General features: G+C 42.4%; 1 protein-coding gene across 3 annotated transcripts in view; it reads left to right on the top strand.

Moving 5' to 3' along the window:
• Nucleotides 1-21,523, top strand: part of LOC148862480 (plant/protein) — a 39,210-nt gene extending 17,687 nt beyond the window's left edge. Inside the window, exons 4-7 of one of the 3 annotated variants that reach the window (XM_088981427.1) lie at nt 13,314-13,407; nt 14,757-14,841; nt 15,513-15,578; nt 21,238-21,523. In XM_088981427.1, the coding sequence (XP_088837553.1) occupies nt 13,314-13,407; nt 14,757-14,841; nt 15,513-15,578; nt 21,238-21,309 (317 nt within the window). In that variant the 3' untranslated portion in view covers nt 21,310-21,523. Of the gene's footprint in view, nt 1-13,313; nt 13,408-14,756; nt 14,842-15,512; nt 15,579-15,730; nt 17,169-21,237 lie in introns of those variants that run through there. The other 2 variants (XM_088981426.1, XM_088981425.1) reach the window with 2 other exon arrangements.

Genomic DNA, 21,523 nt, shown 5'->3' with positions numbered 1-21,523 from the left:
ACCTCGTAAAGTAAAAGAGGTTCAGAGGCTAAACGGCCACATAGCCGCTCTAAGCCGCTTCTTGTCTAAAGTCAGCAGACCGCTGCCTACCCTTCTTCAAGGCAGTCAAAGGCAAAGGGTTCGAGTGGACCCAGGACTGCCAGTTCGCGTTCGACGAACTAAAAGGTTACCTCGCTAGTGTGCCAACCTTAGCCCGTCCCGAGGTGGGCGAGGTCTTAGAACTGTACCTCTCGGCGAGCGACGAGGCGGTCAGTTTGGTACTAATAAAGGAAACAGACCGGGTCCAATGACCCATATATTATGTTAGTAAAATTTTGCAGGGAGCAGAGGCAAGGTACCCGGAGATAGAAAAACTAGCATATGCCCTAGTAATAGCAGCTCGTAAACTCCGCCCGTACTTCCAGGCTCACACCGTCATCGTCCTAACTGACAAACCTCTTAGACAAGTTTTACTCAAATCCGAAGTCTCCGGTCGACTGACGAAATGGGCCATCGAACTCAGCGAGTACGACCTCCAGTACAAATCGAGAACCGCTATCAAGGCCCAAGCTTTGGCAGATTTTATCGCCGAGTGCACTTTCAGCCACGAATCCCCACAGGTTGAGCCCGAGGTTCTCAGTTGCGGCGAACCTGGAGCTCCTGAGCCCGTAGAGTCCGAACCCCGTGAAGTAGCAGCCAGTGTGGCATCTCTCCTGGTCAGGCAAAGCGCGAACTGGGATGAGGAGCCCTGGATCCTTCACGTGGACGGTTCCTCAAACCGGCAAGGCAGCGGAGCTGGAATAGTCTTGTGCGGCCCGGGCAACACAAAACTAGAATACGCACTACGCTTTGAGTTCGCGACATCCAACAACGAGGCAGAGTACGAAGCATTGATCGCCGGGCTGGACCTAGCGCGAAAGGTTAAGGCAAAACACTTGGTCATCTGCAGCGATTCTCAGCTCGTGGTAAACCAAGTTACCGGCGAATACGAAGCACGCGATCTCTCCATGATTGCATATTTGGCCAGAGTAAAAGAAGCCCTGCTCAACTTCCGGTCACACATCATCAGGCAAATCCCGAGGTCAGAAAACACTGAGGCCGACGCCCTGCCCCGGTTAGCCAGTACGAGTCAACAATATGAGAACTGTGTACATAGAAGACTTACCTTGGCCTAGTATTCTCGGGGGGACAGAGGAGGTCTCTCCCGTCTTAGAAGCAGAGCCGAGCTGGATCGATCCGCTCGTGAGCTTCCTGATAGACGGAACCCTCCCTGCTGAACGCAATGCGGCCAAGAGGGTGCAGCGCCAGGCGGCCAAATACGTCATAATAGACGAACGGTTATACCGACGGTCGTACACGCTCCCCTATTTGCGGTGCCTGCGACCTACTGAAGCCGAGTTCGTACTCCGCGACACTCATGAAGGCCTGTGCGGCGGACACTTGGGGGGCAGAGCACTCGCCCAAAAGGCACTTCGACAAGGATACTACTGGCCAACGATGAAGGCAGAAGCTGTCGAGCTCGTCAGAAAATGCGACAAGTGTCAGAAGCACGCTAACATCCACCATCAACTTGCCTCCGACCTCAAATACCTCGCCAGCCCGTGGCCCTTTGCACAATGGGGCATCGACCTCCTAGGGCCATTCCCACCAGCAACAGGCGGAAGAAAATTCTTAGTTGTTGCGGTAGATTATTTTACGAAGTGGATAGAAGCCGAACCTCTGGCAACTGTCACGGCTCGAAACATACAGAACTTCTTTTGGAAGAACATAGTATGTCGGTTCGGGTTACCTCGGGTTCTAATCTCCGACAACGACAAACAGTTCGAGGATATCAAGTTCCAAGAGTGGTGCCAGAACATGGGGATTCGGCAAAATTTCACGTCAGTCGCGCACCCGCAGGCAAATGGTCAGACGGAAGTAATGAACAGAACCATCCTGCGCGGACTGAAAGCACGTCTGGATCGAGCTAAGGGATTGTGGGCCGAAGAGCTACCAAGTGTCTTATGGGCTCACCGAACGACCGAAAAAGCAGCCACGGGAGAAACCCCCTTCAACCTCACCTACGACACTGAAGCGGTGATCCCGACGGAAATCGAAATACCAACGTTGCGATTAGAAACATACGACGATCGGACGAACGGAGACGAGTTACGCACCAACCTCGACCTACTGGACGAGGTAAGGGACCTCACGCACATCCGAACAGCGGCATACCAGCAGCAGGTAGCTCGCTACTACAATAGCAGAGTAAAGCAACGAAGCTTCCGAGTCGGCGACCTGGTCCTTCGTAAGATTATGGTGCCCGAACCCGGCATCGGCAAGCTTGGACCTAATTGGGAAGGGCCCTATAAAGTAAAAACAGCGCTCGGGGGCGCATACGAACTCGAAACCTTGGAAGGCAAACGAGTACCCCGAACGTGGAACATCGTGAACTTGAGGCGATACTACCTATAAACCACCTAGCGAAGTGGACGAAATCAGGCCCTATGTGCCACAAGGCAAGCCGAGGAACTTCGGCGTAGACAACACATTATTAGCTCGGCAAAAAAATCAGTTCGCGGCTTAAAAGACCACGGAAATTTAAAAACTCGGCAAAGAAACAGCTCGGGGAAGATGAGCAAGGGGAAAAAGACACTCCATTGGCAAAAAAAAAAAAATTTACATGCCCGGAGCCACTTCTTCGCCATTGGAAGGCACTTCAACAACACCCGAAGGCCCTGCCTCTCCTTCAGAGTCCGGCTCACCATCGGCAGCATTGGCCATCTCCTGAGTTATACGCGAAGTGGTTATGGCACTTACATCGAGGTCGGGGTATGTATTCCGGATCATCCACCGGCTCAACTTGAACCCCCTCCTGTAAGAGTCCACCATCAGATCGTCAAAACGCGGGGAGGCAATGTAGTCTTCAACTGCCTTCTTCTTGGCGTCTTCAATGCCTTGGGAAAAAATCTGTGTTCTCTCCCTGATGTCCTCCTGAAGATACTCGACTTGATGCTGCAAATCCAACTTCAAGTCCGCCATATGCTTGACAACTACCCCCATGGCCTCGGCGTCACGCTGAGACCTCGCCTGTCTGGCCATCGCGACGCGAGCAGCCTCTTCAGCAGCATAAGCAGCCGCCTCAGCAGCCCGGGTATTTGCCTCTGCAACACGGAAGGCTTCTTCAGCAGCATGAGCGGCAGCCTCAGCAGCTCGCGCCTGTCGCGAGCTCCTCTCCACTTGGGCCGCCAAGGCATGAATCGAAGAATTCACCTACCAAAAGAAACAAGTGAGCAAATGACAGCAGCAACAGAAAAAAAAGGAAGACAAAATCTAACTTACCACCATGGCATGTGTTACGGCGCGGCAAGCGACCTGATTCAAGGGAAGATCGGTCCACGCCGCGACCTCCTCGGGGAAAGTAGCGTCCCTACTCTTCTGAAGTGCGTAGTTCGGCGTCAACACGCTCCTAAACTCCCCTTGAGCTCCCGAGCTTGAGGGCCCAGCCCGCGTATGAGCAAACCCGGAGTGAGCAGGAGCACTTGAGTACGCAGGAGCGCCCGTATGAGTGGTTTCAGCGTAAGGCGCCCCGGCAGTCTCGTGCACCGGTGGAGTCACTTCGGGCTCCTTGGGCAGATCCTCTGGCGTATGGTCTGGGGCTTGGGGCTCCTCATCCAGGGGCAGCTCGGTACGAGTTCGCTTGGCGACCCGCTTCCTCCTCTTCATACCTTGGAACAAACGCCCCCCACGAGTTCTCTCCGCATCCATCACACCTACAGAAACGAGTTCGACATCAAAAAAAAAAGAAAAAGCCGCATAGCCAGAAACCTACCCGAACTCAGGCCGGCTGCAAAAAGCTTGGCCTCCGTTAAGTAGTGGTGGCACTTTAAGCCTTGCCGTGCCCATTGCCGGAGACCCTTAACCGTCTCTTTATCATGAGTTACGCCCAAATCGGGAGCGGCCTCACCCCACCCGGTCTGAAAGGGCCATCCTTGTGCACTTCGCACGCCGAAGTAGTCCCGCTTCCAAGCCGGGACCTTATTAGGAAGATCGTGCAGAAGTTTGAAACCCTGGCGAGGAGAAAGGTAATACGCCCGTCTCCCCCCAGGAAGAGAACCCGCCTGTCTCTTGAGCATCAAGATAGAGGAGAATATCTCTAAGTCTAAGGGAAAGTTCTGCTCGCAAAAAAGGGAAATTGTCCCCACCAGGTTCCGAATAGAGTTCGGATGAAACTGGCCAATGGTGACACCGAAGTGGTTTATGACTTCGACGAGAAGGGGATGGAAAGGAAGTCGCAACCCTGCAGCAAGCTGCTCTCGAAAAATCACGATCTCGTCAGGACCGTGTTCCCAAGGAAAGCTACCCGAAGGAATAAAATGTGTGTACCCCCCAGGAAGATTATAAGACAGAAGTATGGATTGAAGCCCCTCAGGCGTCATGGTCGAAGGGCCAAACCGGTCTAGCATCCGACCTCGGCGGGAGGTAGACGCCAAACTGCCCGAAGCAACTCGACCTACTGGTTCGTAGTCCTCAAACTCCACCTCAGGATCACTGAGGCAATCTGGGGACACGGCTCGGTTGGTGGAACCTACATCGGCCCTACTCGAAGAATCGTCTGAGCTATCAAAGCTAGACATTGGGGAAAAGACGAATTCAAGAAAGTACTCACCGGAAAGTTTGAAGAAAAACCAAAGAACCGTGAACTGTATAACCAGCCTTGACGCGAGCTGGAAAAGACTTGGACGCGAGCTGAAAGGTTGGACGCGAACTCAGTAGACAAACCGCAGAAGTGACAACAACCGGGGTCCCCCACTATTTATAGCTACAGTAACCAAGAATCGACCGTGCAGACCGAAGACGATCCGACGGCCCACGTTCTTACCGACCGCACAACCCTTAAGGTCGAGACGTGATTGGCGCTCGTCTTTCCGAAAAAAGCGAAACGTTAGCGCGTCTTTTTGAAACCGACGTCGCTTCGACACGCGTCTTTTCGAGACTGATGCGCCGCACGTCTCCCTGACAGTCGACCGCGCACGCACAGCAGTGGCGTGCCTTTTTGAAGTGACCCGCCGTCACGTCCCAGCGGCGCGAATTGATTTGAAATTTCAAACGCGCGGTCACAACCACCAGCGTTCTTGAGTAAGCACGTTTCCAGCCTTCTCGGAATCCGAAAGAACCCTAGCAAAAGCGTCTCGAACAGTGAAGGTTCGAAGGACGCGACAAATCCACCAGCTACCTCGCGAAAACTCCCCGCACCATGGCAAGACCCCCGGCGCAAGGAGTGGGGGGCAATTGATGAAGGAAGATTTGGCCCGACCTCTCTCATGTGACACGTGGCAGAAACAACAGCTCGGCAAAAGGGGCCAAGCCTAGGCGGGAACAAGGGGACACACTTCGCCGAACTGACCCTTGTAACAGCTCGGGGTACACTTCGCAGAACTGACCCACCTTGTAACAGCTCGGGATACACTTCGCTGAACTGACCCACCTTGTAACAGCTCGGGATACACTTCGCCGAACTGACCCACCTTGTAACAGGTCGGGATACACTTCGCCAAACTGACCCACCTTGTAATAGGTCGGGATACACTTCGCCGAACTGACCCACCTTGTAACAGCTCGGGATACACTTCGCCGAACTGACCCACCTTGTAACAGCTCGGGATACACTTCGCCGAACTGACCTGCCCTATAGATACCTCCGAGCTCAAGACCGCCTCGCTCAACACTTTGCATCACCTTCTGGGCACCAAAGCCAAACAAGTCGTACCATGCCTGACACTGGGGAAGTCCGTGCCCGAGGGCGCCACGCCTGACTGACTTGGGATCTGACGTTTGGCAGCAGCACTCTAAACGGTCACCTGCCACCACCACTGACGCCGCCATCTCCAGTTAGACGGTTAGGCAGTGACGGTTCTGTCTCAGCAGAAAGGACGACGGCCGAATTGACAAGCACAAGGGTAATCATACCCGATTTGACAAGGGCCTCGGGACGAGTACACGAAGTGACTATAAGAGCCCCCTGCCCCCCGACAACGGAGGTATGCAAACTTTGCGCTATCTGGTATTACCTTGCTTTTGAAGGATTCTAACTTGAGCTTCGGAGCCTCTACACCGGGTTCCCCCCGGAGCTTTCCCATCTCCTCCGTTTCAGGTTCCCTGCTACCCCGTTCAGAAGCAAGGCAGCGGATAGCTAAGACCAGCCGGATCGCGCTCCATCAGTAAGTTTGTGATTCAAGCCAAGGAAAAGGTTAATGATTAGAGGAGGGTAGCTGACTTATTGGCAACCAGGTTGAAGCTGAAGAGTGTCTTCATAGTAACCCCCTTCGATAACTGTAAAGCCCTCCTAGATCCAATAGAGAATGATTTGGAAATATCAACTATCAATGTTCAGGCCGATTTCGGATCATTCACAGTCTTTAAATGGAATCCAACATCCAATTCCAAGGATTTATTTGTCGAAGATGGTGTTGTTGTGCGTGTAATAGGCTTGCCATTTCATCTATGGAAACAAGAAGTAGCAGTATGTGTGGAGGAATCTTGAAAGGAGCTTTCTGGGGCGATCTTTATTCAGTAGCAATCCTGCTAAGTGGTGTGAAGCCAAAAGACATTCCACGAAAGGTAGAGGTACGAACAGAGGGGAGTTTTGTCTCTGTGTGGCTAGCATCCTCCATTGAAGCAGGGCTGTGGAAGGAGGCTAGTATGGTAGGAGGGGAGAAGGAGGAAGAAGAAGCCTTAAGTGGACTTGTGAGATTGGTTAATTCAAATAGGAAGTAATGTTTCACTAAAAAGGGCCAACAAATTCTGGGAAGCCAAAAAGCTTTGGGGCAGATGGAAGGTCAAATCTGTAGAAAGCAAGAAAAGGCTATGACAAATGGCAGATCTTTTGCGCAGGTGTGTTAGGGGAAATAGACAAAAATTACCAATGTCTAAAGGGAAAGGGCTGAACCAGCAACCTCAGACAGGGAGGGTTGTTGGTTCGTCCTTTAAAACTGGGGGGCGTGATTTGTAAGAGGTCATGTGGGAGGAAAAGACTTAGAAAATGGGCCTAATCGAGTGAATCCCTTTTCTGGTGGGCCGGAGAAGGCAACTCAAGTAAAGGCTTTAAAGCTGGGTTCTTATATTACAAGTCTTGAGCCCAAGGCCCATTACAAGACAGATGGGCCAAGGGACCCTTTAAGTAGCACGTGACTAGGAGGAGGGATGAGCTGATAGACGAGATTAAGCATCTACCCTCTTCTACCTCGAATCCCTCCTTTCGATCGAACAGTTCAAGCGCAAAATCTTAAGACTCTTAGTATGGGTCCCATCCAACCTGGCGAACCGTCTTTCACCAGATAGGCACAATCTGAGATACCTGAAGCCTAGTGGTTTGAACAAAACGGGGTTTGAAGATTGGTTGAGTGAACGAAACAGTAGTGACGATTCTGATAGAGACAAAACTTTAAGTTTGGGAAGTCTGTCTCCGAAAAGCAACACTGATTTACTTGAAATAGAAAGTTTGCATATAGAGTTGTAGTTTTTAGAGGAAGAGATTGATGAGGCAGGTGGCGGGAAGACTAGAAATGGTGAAGAAAATGGTCCTAAAGCTGTGAAAACTCCTCTTCCCTTCGTCGAGGGAGCTGACCCTGAGTCTAATGAATTACAGGATGTTGGTGGAGAGGGACAAGAATCGGCCGTGAGGATGGATGTGGGTATTCTAGTGTCGGAAACACAGAGAAAAGTTTTCCATGTGGGTAGGTCGTCAGGAAGTGATTCTTTCACTATGTCTACTTCACAACTTTGTCCAAAAAGGGGAAAGGCCTTAAAACCATTTGTCACCTGTCAACAACTCAATTCCAGTGATTCTAGTCCTACCCTCGTCCTACCAGGTATGGGTGTCAATTCTTTTTTAGGTACTGACTTGTCTGCTATGCCTGTAACAGATATTCTAGCTTCCCATCCAGGAGGTTCTGATGCAAGAGAGAGGGTGATAGTGCAAGGAGGAGAGAGGGTGATGGAAGGAAGTAGTAAGGGGGAGGTAGACAGAATTTGGGAGTTGATCTGTACAATGATGGAGGAACTACAAAAAAAAGGAAGGATTCTTAGAGAGATGCTGTAGCCAAAATAAGTGTGAGCAAGGTAAAATTCTTCCTCAGACATTGGCTGGAAAGGTTGGAGAAAGAAAAAGGATGATTGTTGTATTAGGAAGGGGGGGGGGGGGGGAGGAACAAAGAAGAAAAAAAGATCTGAAGTGAAAAGGCTAATCTCAGACATTGAGGGGGATTTAGAATTCAGTGGTAGAGGGGATAGGAGGAAGGGCCTAAAATGAGGAGATTATGGCCTTTTCATGGTTTTTTTTTTTTTGCTATTTTGTCTTGATGAAAATTATTAGTTGGAATGTAAGAGGGTTAGGGAGTGCAAGAAAGAGAAGGGTGATCAAAGACCTACTCTGAAGGGAAAAACCCGGTATTGTGCTGTTACAAGAATCCAAAATGATGGAATTAGATGGGAGATGGGTGAGGAGTTTTTGGAGGTCTAGAGGTTTAGGTTGGAGCTCGTGGGGGGGATCGTAACACTGTGGAGGGAGGATGTGGTGGAAGTAGTGGAAGAATTGATAGGCAGATTCTCAGTTTCCATTAAGTGTAAGAATGTAGAGAGGGGTGTGTATGGGTCTTAACCAATGTTTATGGCCCTAATTTCTATAGAGAGAGGAATGAGATGTGGGAGGAACTATATGCAATCAAGGGGCTGTGGGATGGCCCTTGGTGCCTGGGCGGGGATTTTAATGTCATTAGATGCTCTGATGAAACCAGTAATCCCCAACAGGTAATTGCAACAAGCATAAGGAAATTTAATTGTTTTATTGAAGAATGTGAACTGAAGGAAAGACCTCTGTTGCAAGCCGGTTACACTTGGTCCAACCTTCAGGAAACTCCTTTGTGTTCGAAGTTGGACATGTTCTTATTTAACCTTGCCTGGGAGAATAGTTTGGAAAACTTGGTTGCTAGAGCGTTACCCAGGGTCACCTTCGATCACTGTCCTATCCAGATAGGTACTGAGTTTTTTCCTATAGGACCCAAACCTTTTAGATTCGAAAATATGTGGCTTACCCATCCAGATTTTGTGAAAAAAGTGAAGGTGGTGGGGTGAGGAGGAGAGGGGGGTAAGACGGAAGGGGATCAAGTTTCATAAGAAATTAAAAAGGTTGAGAGCCAAAATAAAAGAGTGGAATAGAGATCATTTTGGTAGAATTGAGGAGCAAAAATTGTGCCTAATCTCTCGAATAGAAAACTTGGATGTAAAGGAATCTCAAAATGGGTTGACCGAGGAGGACAGAGTGTTAAGGAGACAATTGAAAAAGGATTTGGAAGAGGTGTTACTGAGGGAAGAAATCAGTTGGAGACAAAAATCCAGACACAAGTGGATTAAGGAGGGCGATAGGAACACTAGATTTTTCCATGATTTGGCAAATGGGAGATGAAGAAAGAATCTTGTGACCAAGCTAGAGATAGGAGAGGAGGTGATTACCAACCAGGATGACATAACCAGAAAATCTGTGGACCATTTCAAATCGATTTATAGAAGACCTTTGAGTGAGAGGACAATCGTGGAAGGGGTGGAATGGCCAAGAATTGATGACGGAGTGGCAAGGTGGCTGGAAAGGGATTTTGAGGAAGAAGAGATTAAGAAAGTTGTCTTTCTAATGGATAGATCCAAGGCTCCAGGTCCAGATGGCTTTACAATGGGTTTTTATCAAGACTGTTGGGAGGTGTTGAAAGAGGATTTAGTTGAAGTCTTTAAGGAATTTGCAGACAATCACATTATAAGCCCTGGAATTAATGCCACCTTTTTGGCCTTGATACCTAAGAAGAATGATGCCAATCACCCAAAAGATTATAGGCCTATTAGTCTGGTGACAAGCATCTATAAAATTTAGGCTAAAGTGCTCTCGTTGAGGATCAAAACAGTCCTCCCTTCTATCATTAGTGAAACCCAGGGGGCTTTCATTCAAGGGCGACAAATAACATTTCAGATCTTAATTGCGAATGAGTGTGTGGAGGAAATGAAAAGGTCTAGTAAGAGGTTTCATTTGTAAATTGGATCTTGAAAAGGGCTATGATTTGGTGGACTGAAAGTTTCTATTAGAGGTTATGGGAAACTGTGGATTTGGGGACAAGTGGTGTATTTGGATTTTTGGGTGTATCATTTCTTGTCACTACTCTATTCTGGTAAATGGTATGGTGAGGGACTTTTTTCCAGCTTACAGGGGTGTCAGGCAAGGGGATCCACTCTCACCCTTCCTTTTTACCTTAGTAGCTGATGTGATTAGTAGGATCATTACTAAGGCTGACAGTGAAGATGCCATTAGGGGTTGGAGAATAGGGAGACACCAAGTCCCTGTTACCCACCTTCAGTTTGCAGATGACCTAATGATCTTTTTTGAAGGAGGTTTTAGCGAAAAGGTAGCAAACCTAAAGGAGCTAATCAAAGGATTTGAAAGTATTTCTAATTTGACAATAAATTTGGAAAAGAGCTACATAGCAGGTATAAATTTGGAGGTAGGGGAGGTCGAGGCTATTGCGGAGTGTCTTGAGTGTTTCACCTCTGCTTGGCCTATGTCATATTTAGGGCTTCCTTTAGGGGCAAATCCTAGGGAGAGTAGATTTTGGACCCCAGTGATAGAAAAGTTTGAGAAGAGATTAGCCTCATGGAAGAGGAATTATGTCTCTTTAGGAGGGAGAATTACCCTAATAAGAGCTACCTTGGCTAACTTACCTACCTATTTTTTGTTTGTTTTTAGGATACCAATTAGGGAAGCTAGGAAACTGGAGAAGTTGATGAGAGATTTCTTATGGGAGCCGGGACAAGAAAAAATGATCATTTGGTTAATTGGGAAATTGTGTGCAGAAGTAAAGAAGATGAGGGTTTGGGACTTGGGAGGGTAACTAGAAAAAATCAAGCTCTGTTGGGGAAATGGTTGTGGCGATAGCCATTGGAAAGAGAGAGATTGTGGCATGAGGTGGTGGGAAGCATTCATGGGAGGTCAGAGAATGGATGGGATGCTGGTGTATCAAGGCAAGCTAACCTAGTAGCACCTTGGAAGGCCATTCACAACACCCTTCCTCAATTCCTCAATTTTATCAGGTATGAAGTTTGTTCTAGCAACACTGTTCATTTTTGGGAGGATATTTGGGTAGGAGACACACCTTTAAAGGATCTGTTCCCTTCACTATTTTCTGTTTCTTTGTACAAAAATAGGTGGTCTCAAAATTTGTCTCACCTTTGGAAACACCCTTAGATCCTACTTGGGATTTTGGGTTTCGTAGAGGACTTAGGGATGATGAAATCAAATCTCTTTCTATTTTGCTTGGTTGTCTTAATTAGGTTTGTTTGGATCCCTCCAAGCCAGATAAGAGGGTATAGACTCGTAGACCCAATGGAACCTTCACTTGTGCTCCTTTCTTCAAGTCCATCTCTCAACTTTGTACTCACCAACCCTTTCCGTCAAAAGAAATTTGGTGCAGGCCAGTTCCCCCAAAAATCATGGCGTTTTGTTGGAAAGTATTCCATGGGAAAGTAAACACTCTAGATAACCTACAAAAGAGAAGACCTTTCCTTTGTATTTCTCCTAATTGGTGTATCCTCTGTAGAGCTCACAGTGAGGTTTGTTACCACCTATTAATATCTTGTCCCTTTTCTGCAAACCTTTGGGCTTGGCTACTTTTGTTGTTTGGAAGTAGTTGGAGTCTACCAGCAGAAGTTCACATGCTCTTCAACCATTCTACCTTTTATTGGCCTACAACAATAGGGAGAATTATGTGGAGATGTGCTCGTGCTGCCTTGATTTGGACTCTTTGGGAAGAAAGGAATATTAGAATTTTTCAAGAAAAGGAAAGGAGCAGTCAGGAATTGAAAGACTGTGTGTTAAATAGGCCAATACTTTGGCTGAAGACCTTGGAAATTTTTCATCATATCTCCTTTAATGACCTTTGGAGAAATTGGTTAGCAGTAGCGAGGTGTTCATCTCGAAAGGACAAATCAATTACAAGCTGGTCTCCTCCATCCGGAGTCTCACTGAAATTGAACTTTGATGGAAGTAGCATGGGTAATCCAGGATTATCCGGAATGGGGGGTGCTTTGAGAAATGAGAAGGGAGAGATTTTGTTGCTCTACTCAGCTCCCTTGGGAATTGGGGACTCCATCAAGGCAGAACTTTTAGCTGTTGTACGAAGGGTGCAATTTGCAAACCAGCTGGGGGTACAACACCTAACAATCGAGGGGGATTCCAAAGTGGTGGTGGGTTGGTTGAAAAATCCTGAAGAGGCTATGTGGCGTTACAAGAATGAAATGAAGAAATTTAGTTGGTTGACAAGGAATATGTTGATTACTGTACAGTGGGTGGGGAGATCAGCGAATACTTTGTCAGATGTGTTAGCTAAGCAAGGGGTAAATAGGGAAGAATTGTTTTGGGCTCAGTTGTGATTCTTGCTTTTCTTTCCTAGTTTACTTGTAAGATTCAAGGAGGGGCTGCAGCTTGCGCCTCTCCCTGGGATGTTGTATAAACTCACTCTAAATCTGCTTCTGAATTAATAAATTTATTATCATTCATCAAAAAACAATAAAAGACTTTTTAGTCTTCTGGGCTTCTAAAAGCGCACTAGATCTTTCAAAAAGACTTATCAAACAGGGCCTTAGTTGACAGGGAATATCAAAAGGCTGATCTCTTTTTGGGTTTCAGTTCCAAGTGAATTCATTGGGGTCAGATTTAGGATTCCTGTAATGACTGATAGAACATCACATGTGGTCCGTCATTTTATGCATGCAAATAACGTCATACATCAGCGTCATTTTATGCAGTGTATATTTTTGGTTGTAATCGAAACAGAATGTAACAACTATGAAGCTCACAGTAATCTAGTTAGGTTCATACTGTCTTAAAAAATCCTATCAATATCTTGTTTACTTGAAGGAAATTACTTAACCACATTGTAAATAAACAACCTGAATGTTTTTTCTTTAGTCCAATTAGTGGAAAGTTAGCCAAACTGTTAGTTTAACAATTTTTTTCAGCATGCTGAGTGCTGGCATAAATGTGAATGCGCATTCCTCAGAAGATGAAACTAATTCCTTGAAGCTAAGAAGTTGTAAAGCAGCATAATGTGTTCTAGGTATAGCTGGAATATAAGCAGTTTTCCTTTGAATTTGAAATGGAAGTTATCATCGCAGTTAGTAGTTCATAAGATATATAATATTATTGCAAGGGGATCCAGATCCCTGTATAAGGCTTGATACAATTTAGTATGCATTTCCTATCTGCAGTACCGCTTTCTAGTATTTGTATTGTTATAACTACTTTTTCTCTTCTTTTGCAGATCCGTGGTTTGGCATTGCTTGCTTGGGAAAAGTGAATGTGGCTTATGAGAATGACCGAGACTTGATGATCCGGTTTTATGGTTTTGTTGCAAAGTAATTTCTAACTGGTCCTTTGTTTTTTTTTTTTTTTTTTTTTTTTTAAATTTTACTGAAGAAGATTTGATTTCTTCTAATCTTTTAAGGTGTAAAAATGTATGGGGAACTTATGTTTGTCGTGAAATATAATGTGCAAAGTCTGACACAAATCATACTTGATAAATATGTTCTTTGGTTCTTTATCATCATCCAGTTTCTATGTTCAATACCAACAAATTTTTGTCAATAATGATTATCAGGTCTTGAGCTTGACTAATGTATTAGAGTGCTCAGAAAATACGTTCTGGCTGCAACTGTTTGTAGTTTAGTCAGGTCAATGTGTATGAATCATGCCAATAGTTCAAAGTATTGATACACCTCTGTGTATCAGTACTTTGAATGATGCTCCCCCTATTTTTTGAGTGTTTTTTTTTTAAGTTTCAGTTTGAAATATATTTATATATTATTTAAAAAAATTGGTTCCCAAAGACACCTGTGAGTAGGTGTATCGGGAACCAAAAGATACGATATGATACGCCCAATACGGGGAGTATCACATCGAACTTTTGATCCTTGATCATTCCTCTATGATTCATCATACTACTAAGAGGGTGTTCTTTTTGGGATTTTGAGAGGGGGGAAAGTTGGTCAATGGGATTTTGGTTCCCATTAACCAAGAATCCCATGTTCTTTTTTCAGATTAATATGGGGACCAGGGAAAGTTTCCTGGGTATCACTTACCCGGATCTTCTAGGTGGGTAAATAACTTTCCCACCAGGGGGGAAAGTTTCTAACACTTGAGTGGGACAAAAATGTTCCTTTTAATAATGGATTTTTATGGTTAAAATGGTCATTTCCTTTTTTACTTGGGAAATAAAAGAACATGGGTAAATACACTTACCTGGCTAAGTGTTTCCCAGGAAAAACTTACTCGGGTAATTGCATTTACCCCGGTAAATTACTTACCGAGAAACGAACAGGGCCTAAGGTTGATCTGTTCCAGAGTTTGACCTTTCAAATCTCATTTGTCATAACAGACACATCTTGTAAATTTCATCTAAAATCAAAATGCTTGGAGGGTATTAATAAAATAATTCATTTTAAAGAGTTTTTAATCCCATGCATGAAAAGAGCATCTCCTACTATTGGTCTTACCTAGGAATTGAGAAAAAATAACACAGGGTAAAAGGATGGATGGTTTATCTGTATGGAATTATTTAATTTTAAAAAATCAGTTGACCATTTGTTCTGATCATAAATTTCTTAATTTTTCTCATCCAAACTAGAAATTTTGGTAATGGACAGTTATTTTTAGGCCTCAACAATTCACTTCATAATGATTAGGCCATTGGTTTTTTTTATGACAGGGAAGAAATGGCCTGTGATGAAGCTGAGCTCGAGCCTGATGAATTTGCAGAAAAAGTGTATACTCAACAGAAGCTACAAGAGCAGGTAGGTGTTATCCATTCCTGTTGTAATTTTTTTGGGAAAATTCCCGATCAGTACCCTGTACTTTGGCTCGATGACAATTTGGTTCCCGAGCTTTAAAATGCGACAATCCAGTACCCGTACTTTCAAAATGTGACAATCCAGTAACTGGACTTTCAAAATGTGACAATCCAGTACCTGCCGTTGACCAATCCGTTAGTCAGCCGTTAAGTGACATTTGAAAAGTCAAAAATGCCATTCGAATGCCATTTAATTCTCTTTATCAACCATCCAAATGTTGACAAAAAACTGAACACTCTCAAATCCTAGCCTCTTCTATTCAAAAAAGTTGGTGACTGTTTAGAAGAATTTAGAATTTGGGACTGTTCATTTTATTGTCAATGTTTGGATGGTTGATAAAGAGAATTAGATGGCATTCTTGGGGAATTTTTTACTTTTCAAATGTCACTTAACAGCTGATTAACGACAGGTACTGGATTGTCATATTTTGAAAGTTCGGGTACTGGATTGTCACATTTTGGAAGTTTGGGTACTGGATTGTCGCATTTTAAAGTCCGGGGACCAAATTGTCACTCGAGCCAAAGTACAGGGTACTGATCGAAAATTTTCCCTTTTTCTTTATGACGTATGCATAACCATGATATGATTTTATTTGATTGTTCTGTTTCTTGTAGCAATTGGAGATGCTAAGGCACATGCGTAAATTTCACCCAGAGGAGCAGTCTACAATCCTGTCAATGGTAAATGGCAGTCTTTAATTTTTTATGTTTTCTTGGGAAATTTGTCTATACGTTATTGATGGCATGGCCCCGTTTGGCATGTTTTTCTGCGGGGGCTGTCGGCTGTTTAGAAGCCCGGAAGCCCACGTTTTCGTCTTTTCTCTTTTGGTTAGGAGAAAGACTGCACCCGAAAAAGACACGAGAAGCTAGAAATGGAGTTTCTTGCCTTTTTTCATCTCGTCTTCGCACGAAAAGACACGCGGAAAGATGCACTTCCAACCAAACGGTCTGTGGGCTGCCAAGATCTTTATGTAAAAGCCCACACTGTCTTTTGGGCTGTTAGATCTTCCAAAAGATCTTTCAAAAAAGACTTGCCAAACGGCACCATCTTTAAGATGCAAGCTTGCTAAGCAGGAAAAAGAAAACTGTCTTATGATGGAAGCAATGTAAATCTATCTTCACCTACCTGCTTGCCACAGCTTCCTCTTTACTGACTATAAAATTTCATGCCTAAACAAGTACCATAAAAAAATGAGTGTTGGGTTCACAGGCCATGTTCAGTGATTCTGAATCGGAGCTTAGAAGTTATTGGAATCTTGATCTGTGAGTATATATGGTCAGAAGAGTTAAAAAGATACGGGGTTTATATGGTTGGTATGGTTGGAGTGAGTCTGTGTTGGGGGGGGGGGGGGGGTGATGCAACATTATATGGTTGCAGACAGACCAACATCAATTGCTCTACCTTCTACCCCAGATCTAACTACTACTGAGGACTTGTTTAGTGCTATTGGACGTTTAAGCTGTCGCTTTCAGATTCTAGAATTGTTTGGCCATTGCACATTTTTCTTCTCTAGCATATCCTATTAAGTTTGCATCCATGCAGATAGAATATTGTGAATATAAATAATGGATCAAAGGAAGTCAAACCATGCTTACATGTTAAAAGTCGATTATTGATGGATGACCAGTATCCATTATTGGTTACAGTTTTGGTCAATTAAAGAGACAACTGGGTTAACATGGGGCACTAGGTTGTCAATTATATGTATTAATGTCACTTACCAACCAGATTGTTGGTAAGGTCTCCTGCTGGTCGTAGCGGAGATTTGGGATTGAATCTCGCTTGCACCTGGGTTGGGGTGTTAAGACTTATGGGATGGGGGATGGGCTACCCCCGTTGTATAGTCCTTCAGAAGAAATCGAAAAAAAAAACTAAGAAGATTTATGCATTTTTCTTGACACAGTTGCACCAGCAGATGGAGAATGCGAATTTTGATAATAGTGCAGCAGTTCTGACATTGGAACAGATTGAGGACATTGTTGGTAGGAGCACACCACCCCTCAATAAGACAAGTTAGGTAGCTTATTCTTTCCTTAGTGGGGGAAGAATATCACCCTTCGCTAATATCCCCCTCCCTCAACAACCAAAAGAAGTCAGAGAAGAAACCACCCGGAAAAAAAGGATATTTACTATAAGTGCAGTATGTTTGATGTGAATCGTTCTGTAATTTGTTTCTTTTTTGTTTTTGTTGTTATACTGCTTTTATGTTTAATGCTTATGCTAATTTAGAACTTAATCAAATGCCAAGCGTTCTACCTTGATTTGTTTTATCGGTTTGAGTAAACCAAAGCTGGGTTGCACCTTGTATGTTCGGGCTCTTAATCATTTTTTCTGATTAAAATAGGTTCTAGTTGATTGGATGCAAAGGCTATTTGATTGGGCAGGTTTCACTTGGCCTATTAGTTTACGAAGTGTTAAAAAGCAGTGTTCTAAAAGGTGTGGGAGTCATATGCCTGCGCCTTCAGGCAAGTCGTTGATACCTCTGAGGCATATGCCTCTTATGTTCGGAAGGCTTATGCCTCTTATGTTCTGAACCATGCATCATGCTTTAAGTAGTAAAATGCCTTGCGTTACACCTTCGTATTTAAAACCTTGGTGTTAAGTAGTTATTTCTATGAATTTAGTATCATAACAATTAGAGAAATTAAAAACAGTAAATAACATTTAATTGATCATTAAAATAATATTTTTAGGTATCAATATTATTTAAATAGGTATCTTAAGGTTTACATGCATATTTTAATTCATTTCTTATATATCATCTCTTTAAGTTTTGCGAGTGTATTTAGTAATTCAAGCTTTAGAAAACTATTAAAATGCGTTCTTGTGTGTGTCTTCTACCATACTTGTGATTATCCAAGGTCTTGGAATTAGTATTATTTATGCATCAAGGGATTCATAAATTTTCTTAACATATCCATGTGGATCCTAATAACTCCATCATACGTGCCTTAAAATTCTCTCCAGTATGATACTAATGTAGTTATAGACTTATAGTTTTTAACTTTTTTTGATAGCTAGATGTAGTTTGAACATTGGTTCTGAATATACAACAAGGTTCAAAGTATTGACGAGGATCGTAGTTTCGATTTTCAGGGTCACCTTTTGATTATTATAATTGCTTTCTATGATAAATCTTTGCTTTCTATGATAAATCTTGATGTGACATGTCGCCTATTAAAATGTCAAATCTTATATACAACCTAGGAGTATTCAAATTTGGATGAGAAACCGAAAACCCAACCAAACCTAATTCAGTTCGGTTAATTTGGATATTGGTTCGCTTTGGTGTTTTGGCTTGCTTTGTTTAAAAATATAATTGAATCGAACCAAAAACCGAACTATTATACTTTATATAGTTGTATATATATAAGAGTTTAATACAACCGAACTATAGTGCCAGTGAGCCACCTTTGGGTTTTGGGCCCAATTGAAATTAGTATCAGCACTACTTTAAATTAATTAGTAATTAATATAACTAGTTAACTACTAGTAGGACTATAGGAGTGGGGTACTAAGATAGACTGGAGTTGCCTTGTTTGGTTAGGATTCAAACTGTCAAAGGGTGGAAAGTGGAGTTGCCGATTTAGGAAACTCAAAAAACAACTACAGCTAGCTACAGCTACACTCTTATTTGATTTTTTTTTCCCTTTCCCCCCCTTTCAAAAACTGAGTTCTTTTGTTTTTTAAATTGTCAAAAAAACTGAACCAAAAATTTGGTTCGGTTTTAAGCCTAATTCGGTTGGTTCGGTTGAGGGATATTACCAAAGTGAATAGTCGATTAGGTTATCGGTTTGAATTGAACCGAACGAAACTAAATCGACCAAATGTACACCCCTAATATAACCTAAAATCCAAAGGCTGTATTGGGATTGTGTGCATTTGCCAATTTGAATCTTTTTTTTTTTATATAACCTAGATGGAATCTTATAATCTTATAATCTTATAATCTTTCCATTATCATGCTATTAACCATTAGCATTACAGATTTAATTAATTACAATGATACCACTGAATAAAACAAAAAAAAACAATCATAATTTGTCCTTTTTTTCCTTTTCCTCTTTCATATTTGATACTAAACATGTAATTATTTACAATAGTACCATTGTTAACTATTTACAATAATGCCATTGAAATTTTACCCTTTTCATATTTGTTAAAAATTTACAATCGAGGCATATTAGGCCGTGTTGTGCGGGCCGTGCTTCCCTTCCTTGGGATACTTTAGGGGGTCGGCCTGGCACAGCCCTCGACTCGAGCCCACACAAGCCTGTGTCATGTCGCCATGGGCCGAGTTGGTCTGCAGGCCAAGTCTTAGGCTAGGCCAGGCCACGAATCGGGCTAACCCATGTTTTTTAAAGAAAAAATAATGAAAAAGTTAACATAAATTAAAAAAATAGATAAAAAATTAAAAAATATCTTAAAATTTTATTTTATATGAATTTTGATGTATACAATTGTTTATATATGCAATAATAAAATAATATAATATAATAAAATTGAAAATAAAATTATATCATATAATTATTGTATATAATATACGGCCCAAACCCAAGTGGGCCCATGCCCTATCGTGGGCCAAATCTTAGGCTAGGTCGGGCCACTAATCGGGCTAAGCCATGTTTTTTAAAATTTTGAAAAAAATAATGAAAATTTTCACATAAATTAAAATAAATAGATAAAAATTTAAAAAAGATCTTAAAATTTTATTTTATATGAATTTTGAGGTGTACAATTGTTTATATATGCAATAATAAAATGAAATAGTATAATAAAATTATACATATATATATTATATAATTATTGTATATAATATATGGCCTGAGCCAAGTCATAGGCTAGACCGGGCCATAAACCGAGCTAAGCCATGTTTTTAAAAATTTTGAAAAAAAAATATTGAAAAAATTAACATAAATTAAAAAAACATACAAAAAATTAAAGATCTTAAAATTTTATTTTAACCCAAGCCCGCATAGGTTGGTCTGTGGGCCAAGTCTTAGGCCAGGCAAGCCATGAATTGGGCTAAGCCGGTTCATGGGCTGGGTAGCCCAGTAGTTCAGCCTGACCCATTAACAATGCTAAGTTAATTAATTAAATTATTTACTTAGTTAATAATTTAATAATCTAACCAATTATTATTGCTAGCAAGGTAAGACATAGAATCGTGTATATATTTATATGTATTTACTCTCTCACTTGATTGTCTATTTATCTCATTTATTTTATAAATTTATTTATTTATTAAATTAAATTAATTATTATTTAACTATTTATAATTATTCCACTATATAAAACAAAAATACGATGACAAAAGTCATCTCTCTCTCTTTCACTCTATTGGCAGATGGCCATGATTATTTATTATTTTATTAAATTAAATATATTATTGTCAACAAATTTTTATTTATTTTAAATAGATATTTTTTCCAATAAACTTTTAATTAAAAAAGTACCTTTCGCAAAATTTTTTCCTATATAATAATTTATCTTTGACAAGTCACTTACCATCATATTTTGCCCCTGATTGAAAGAAACTCTGTTAAACTTTTGAATCGAATGCATCTATACTTAGAACGGCTGAACCTCGGTATACAGTATGTCTTTGCAGCCTGCAATCTTCAGGATTTTATATAATCATATGTACACAATTGCTTTGACAGATTGAACTACCACAGTGAAACGTGATCTAAACATTTGATTAAACCAACTGAAAGATCCAAACAGGGGAAATCTGATTAACTGAATGGTTTCAACTGTTTGCTCTATGGTTCATATTGTTTGCTCCCCACCATCAAGGTGTGTGCCTTATTTTGTGTAAGGTTGTGTACTATGATGTATCATTTTAGAAGGTTTGGATCATTAGCTGTTTCTTTCATTCTTTTCTTTATCGAAGGTCCATCGATTCATTCTGCTAGCTGGAAACGTGGACTATGGCCTGAGTTGGGTCCCATAACTTTGTTTTGGAAAGGGGTTTTGCCAAACAAGGATATTTTTTAGTTCATTAAGTGAAAAAAAAAATTATATATAGAATATCTTTTATCCGAGACATTGAATAAATTGAAATGATATAGAAAATACCAAAAATTAAAATATCAATACCAGATGTTTCATATTGGGCGTATTGTATTGTATTCAGATGTACTTTGATGAATATTTTAAAAACTTAAAAAAAATCCAGACCTAAATTAAAGAAATTAAAAAAAAAAGAATATCGACCATACAATCCTTGAAAAAGACCAGCATGACCCCTTGGCAAGTATGACAAGCACAAATCGAACCATGGCCATTTTCTGTTTCTTTTTCCTTTTTGACTTTATTGCTGCTCTATCTTGTTAGATGGCTTCCGTCGTAATCGCTAAGGCGGCGCTGCTGCTCTGCTGCTCTGCTGCTGTCCCTTCCAGCTCTTGAAATTTATGAAGGGATTCACGTTTTCAACCTAAAAGACATGTCCATTTGATGAAGGAAAGGTGCCTGCTTTTGCATCTCTAGATGATCTAGATGGAGGATTGACATCATCGTCATTGTTGTTGTCATTATTAGATTGCAATACCAATTTAGCATCTTCTTGTAAAAACTAGAAATGGCGTAAGAAACTCAGGTTTATTGCTTTTTCCTTCACAAA

This window comes from Nelumbo lutea, chromosome 3, assembly GCF_056320005.1.
Source record: "Nelumbo lutea isolate HS-2025 chromosome 3, American lotus-T2T, whole genome shotgun sequence".
NCBI classification, from domain to species: Eukaryota; Viridiplantae; Streptophyta; class Magnoliopsida; order Proteales; family Nelumbonaceae; genus Nelumbo; species Nelumbo lutea.
The sequence above is the reverse complement of the archived record's forward strand: the minus strand, read 5'-3'. Positions and strand labels throughout refer to the sequence as shown.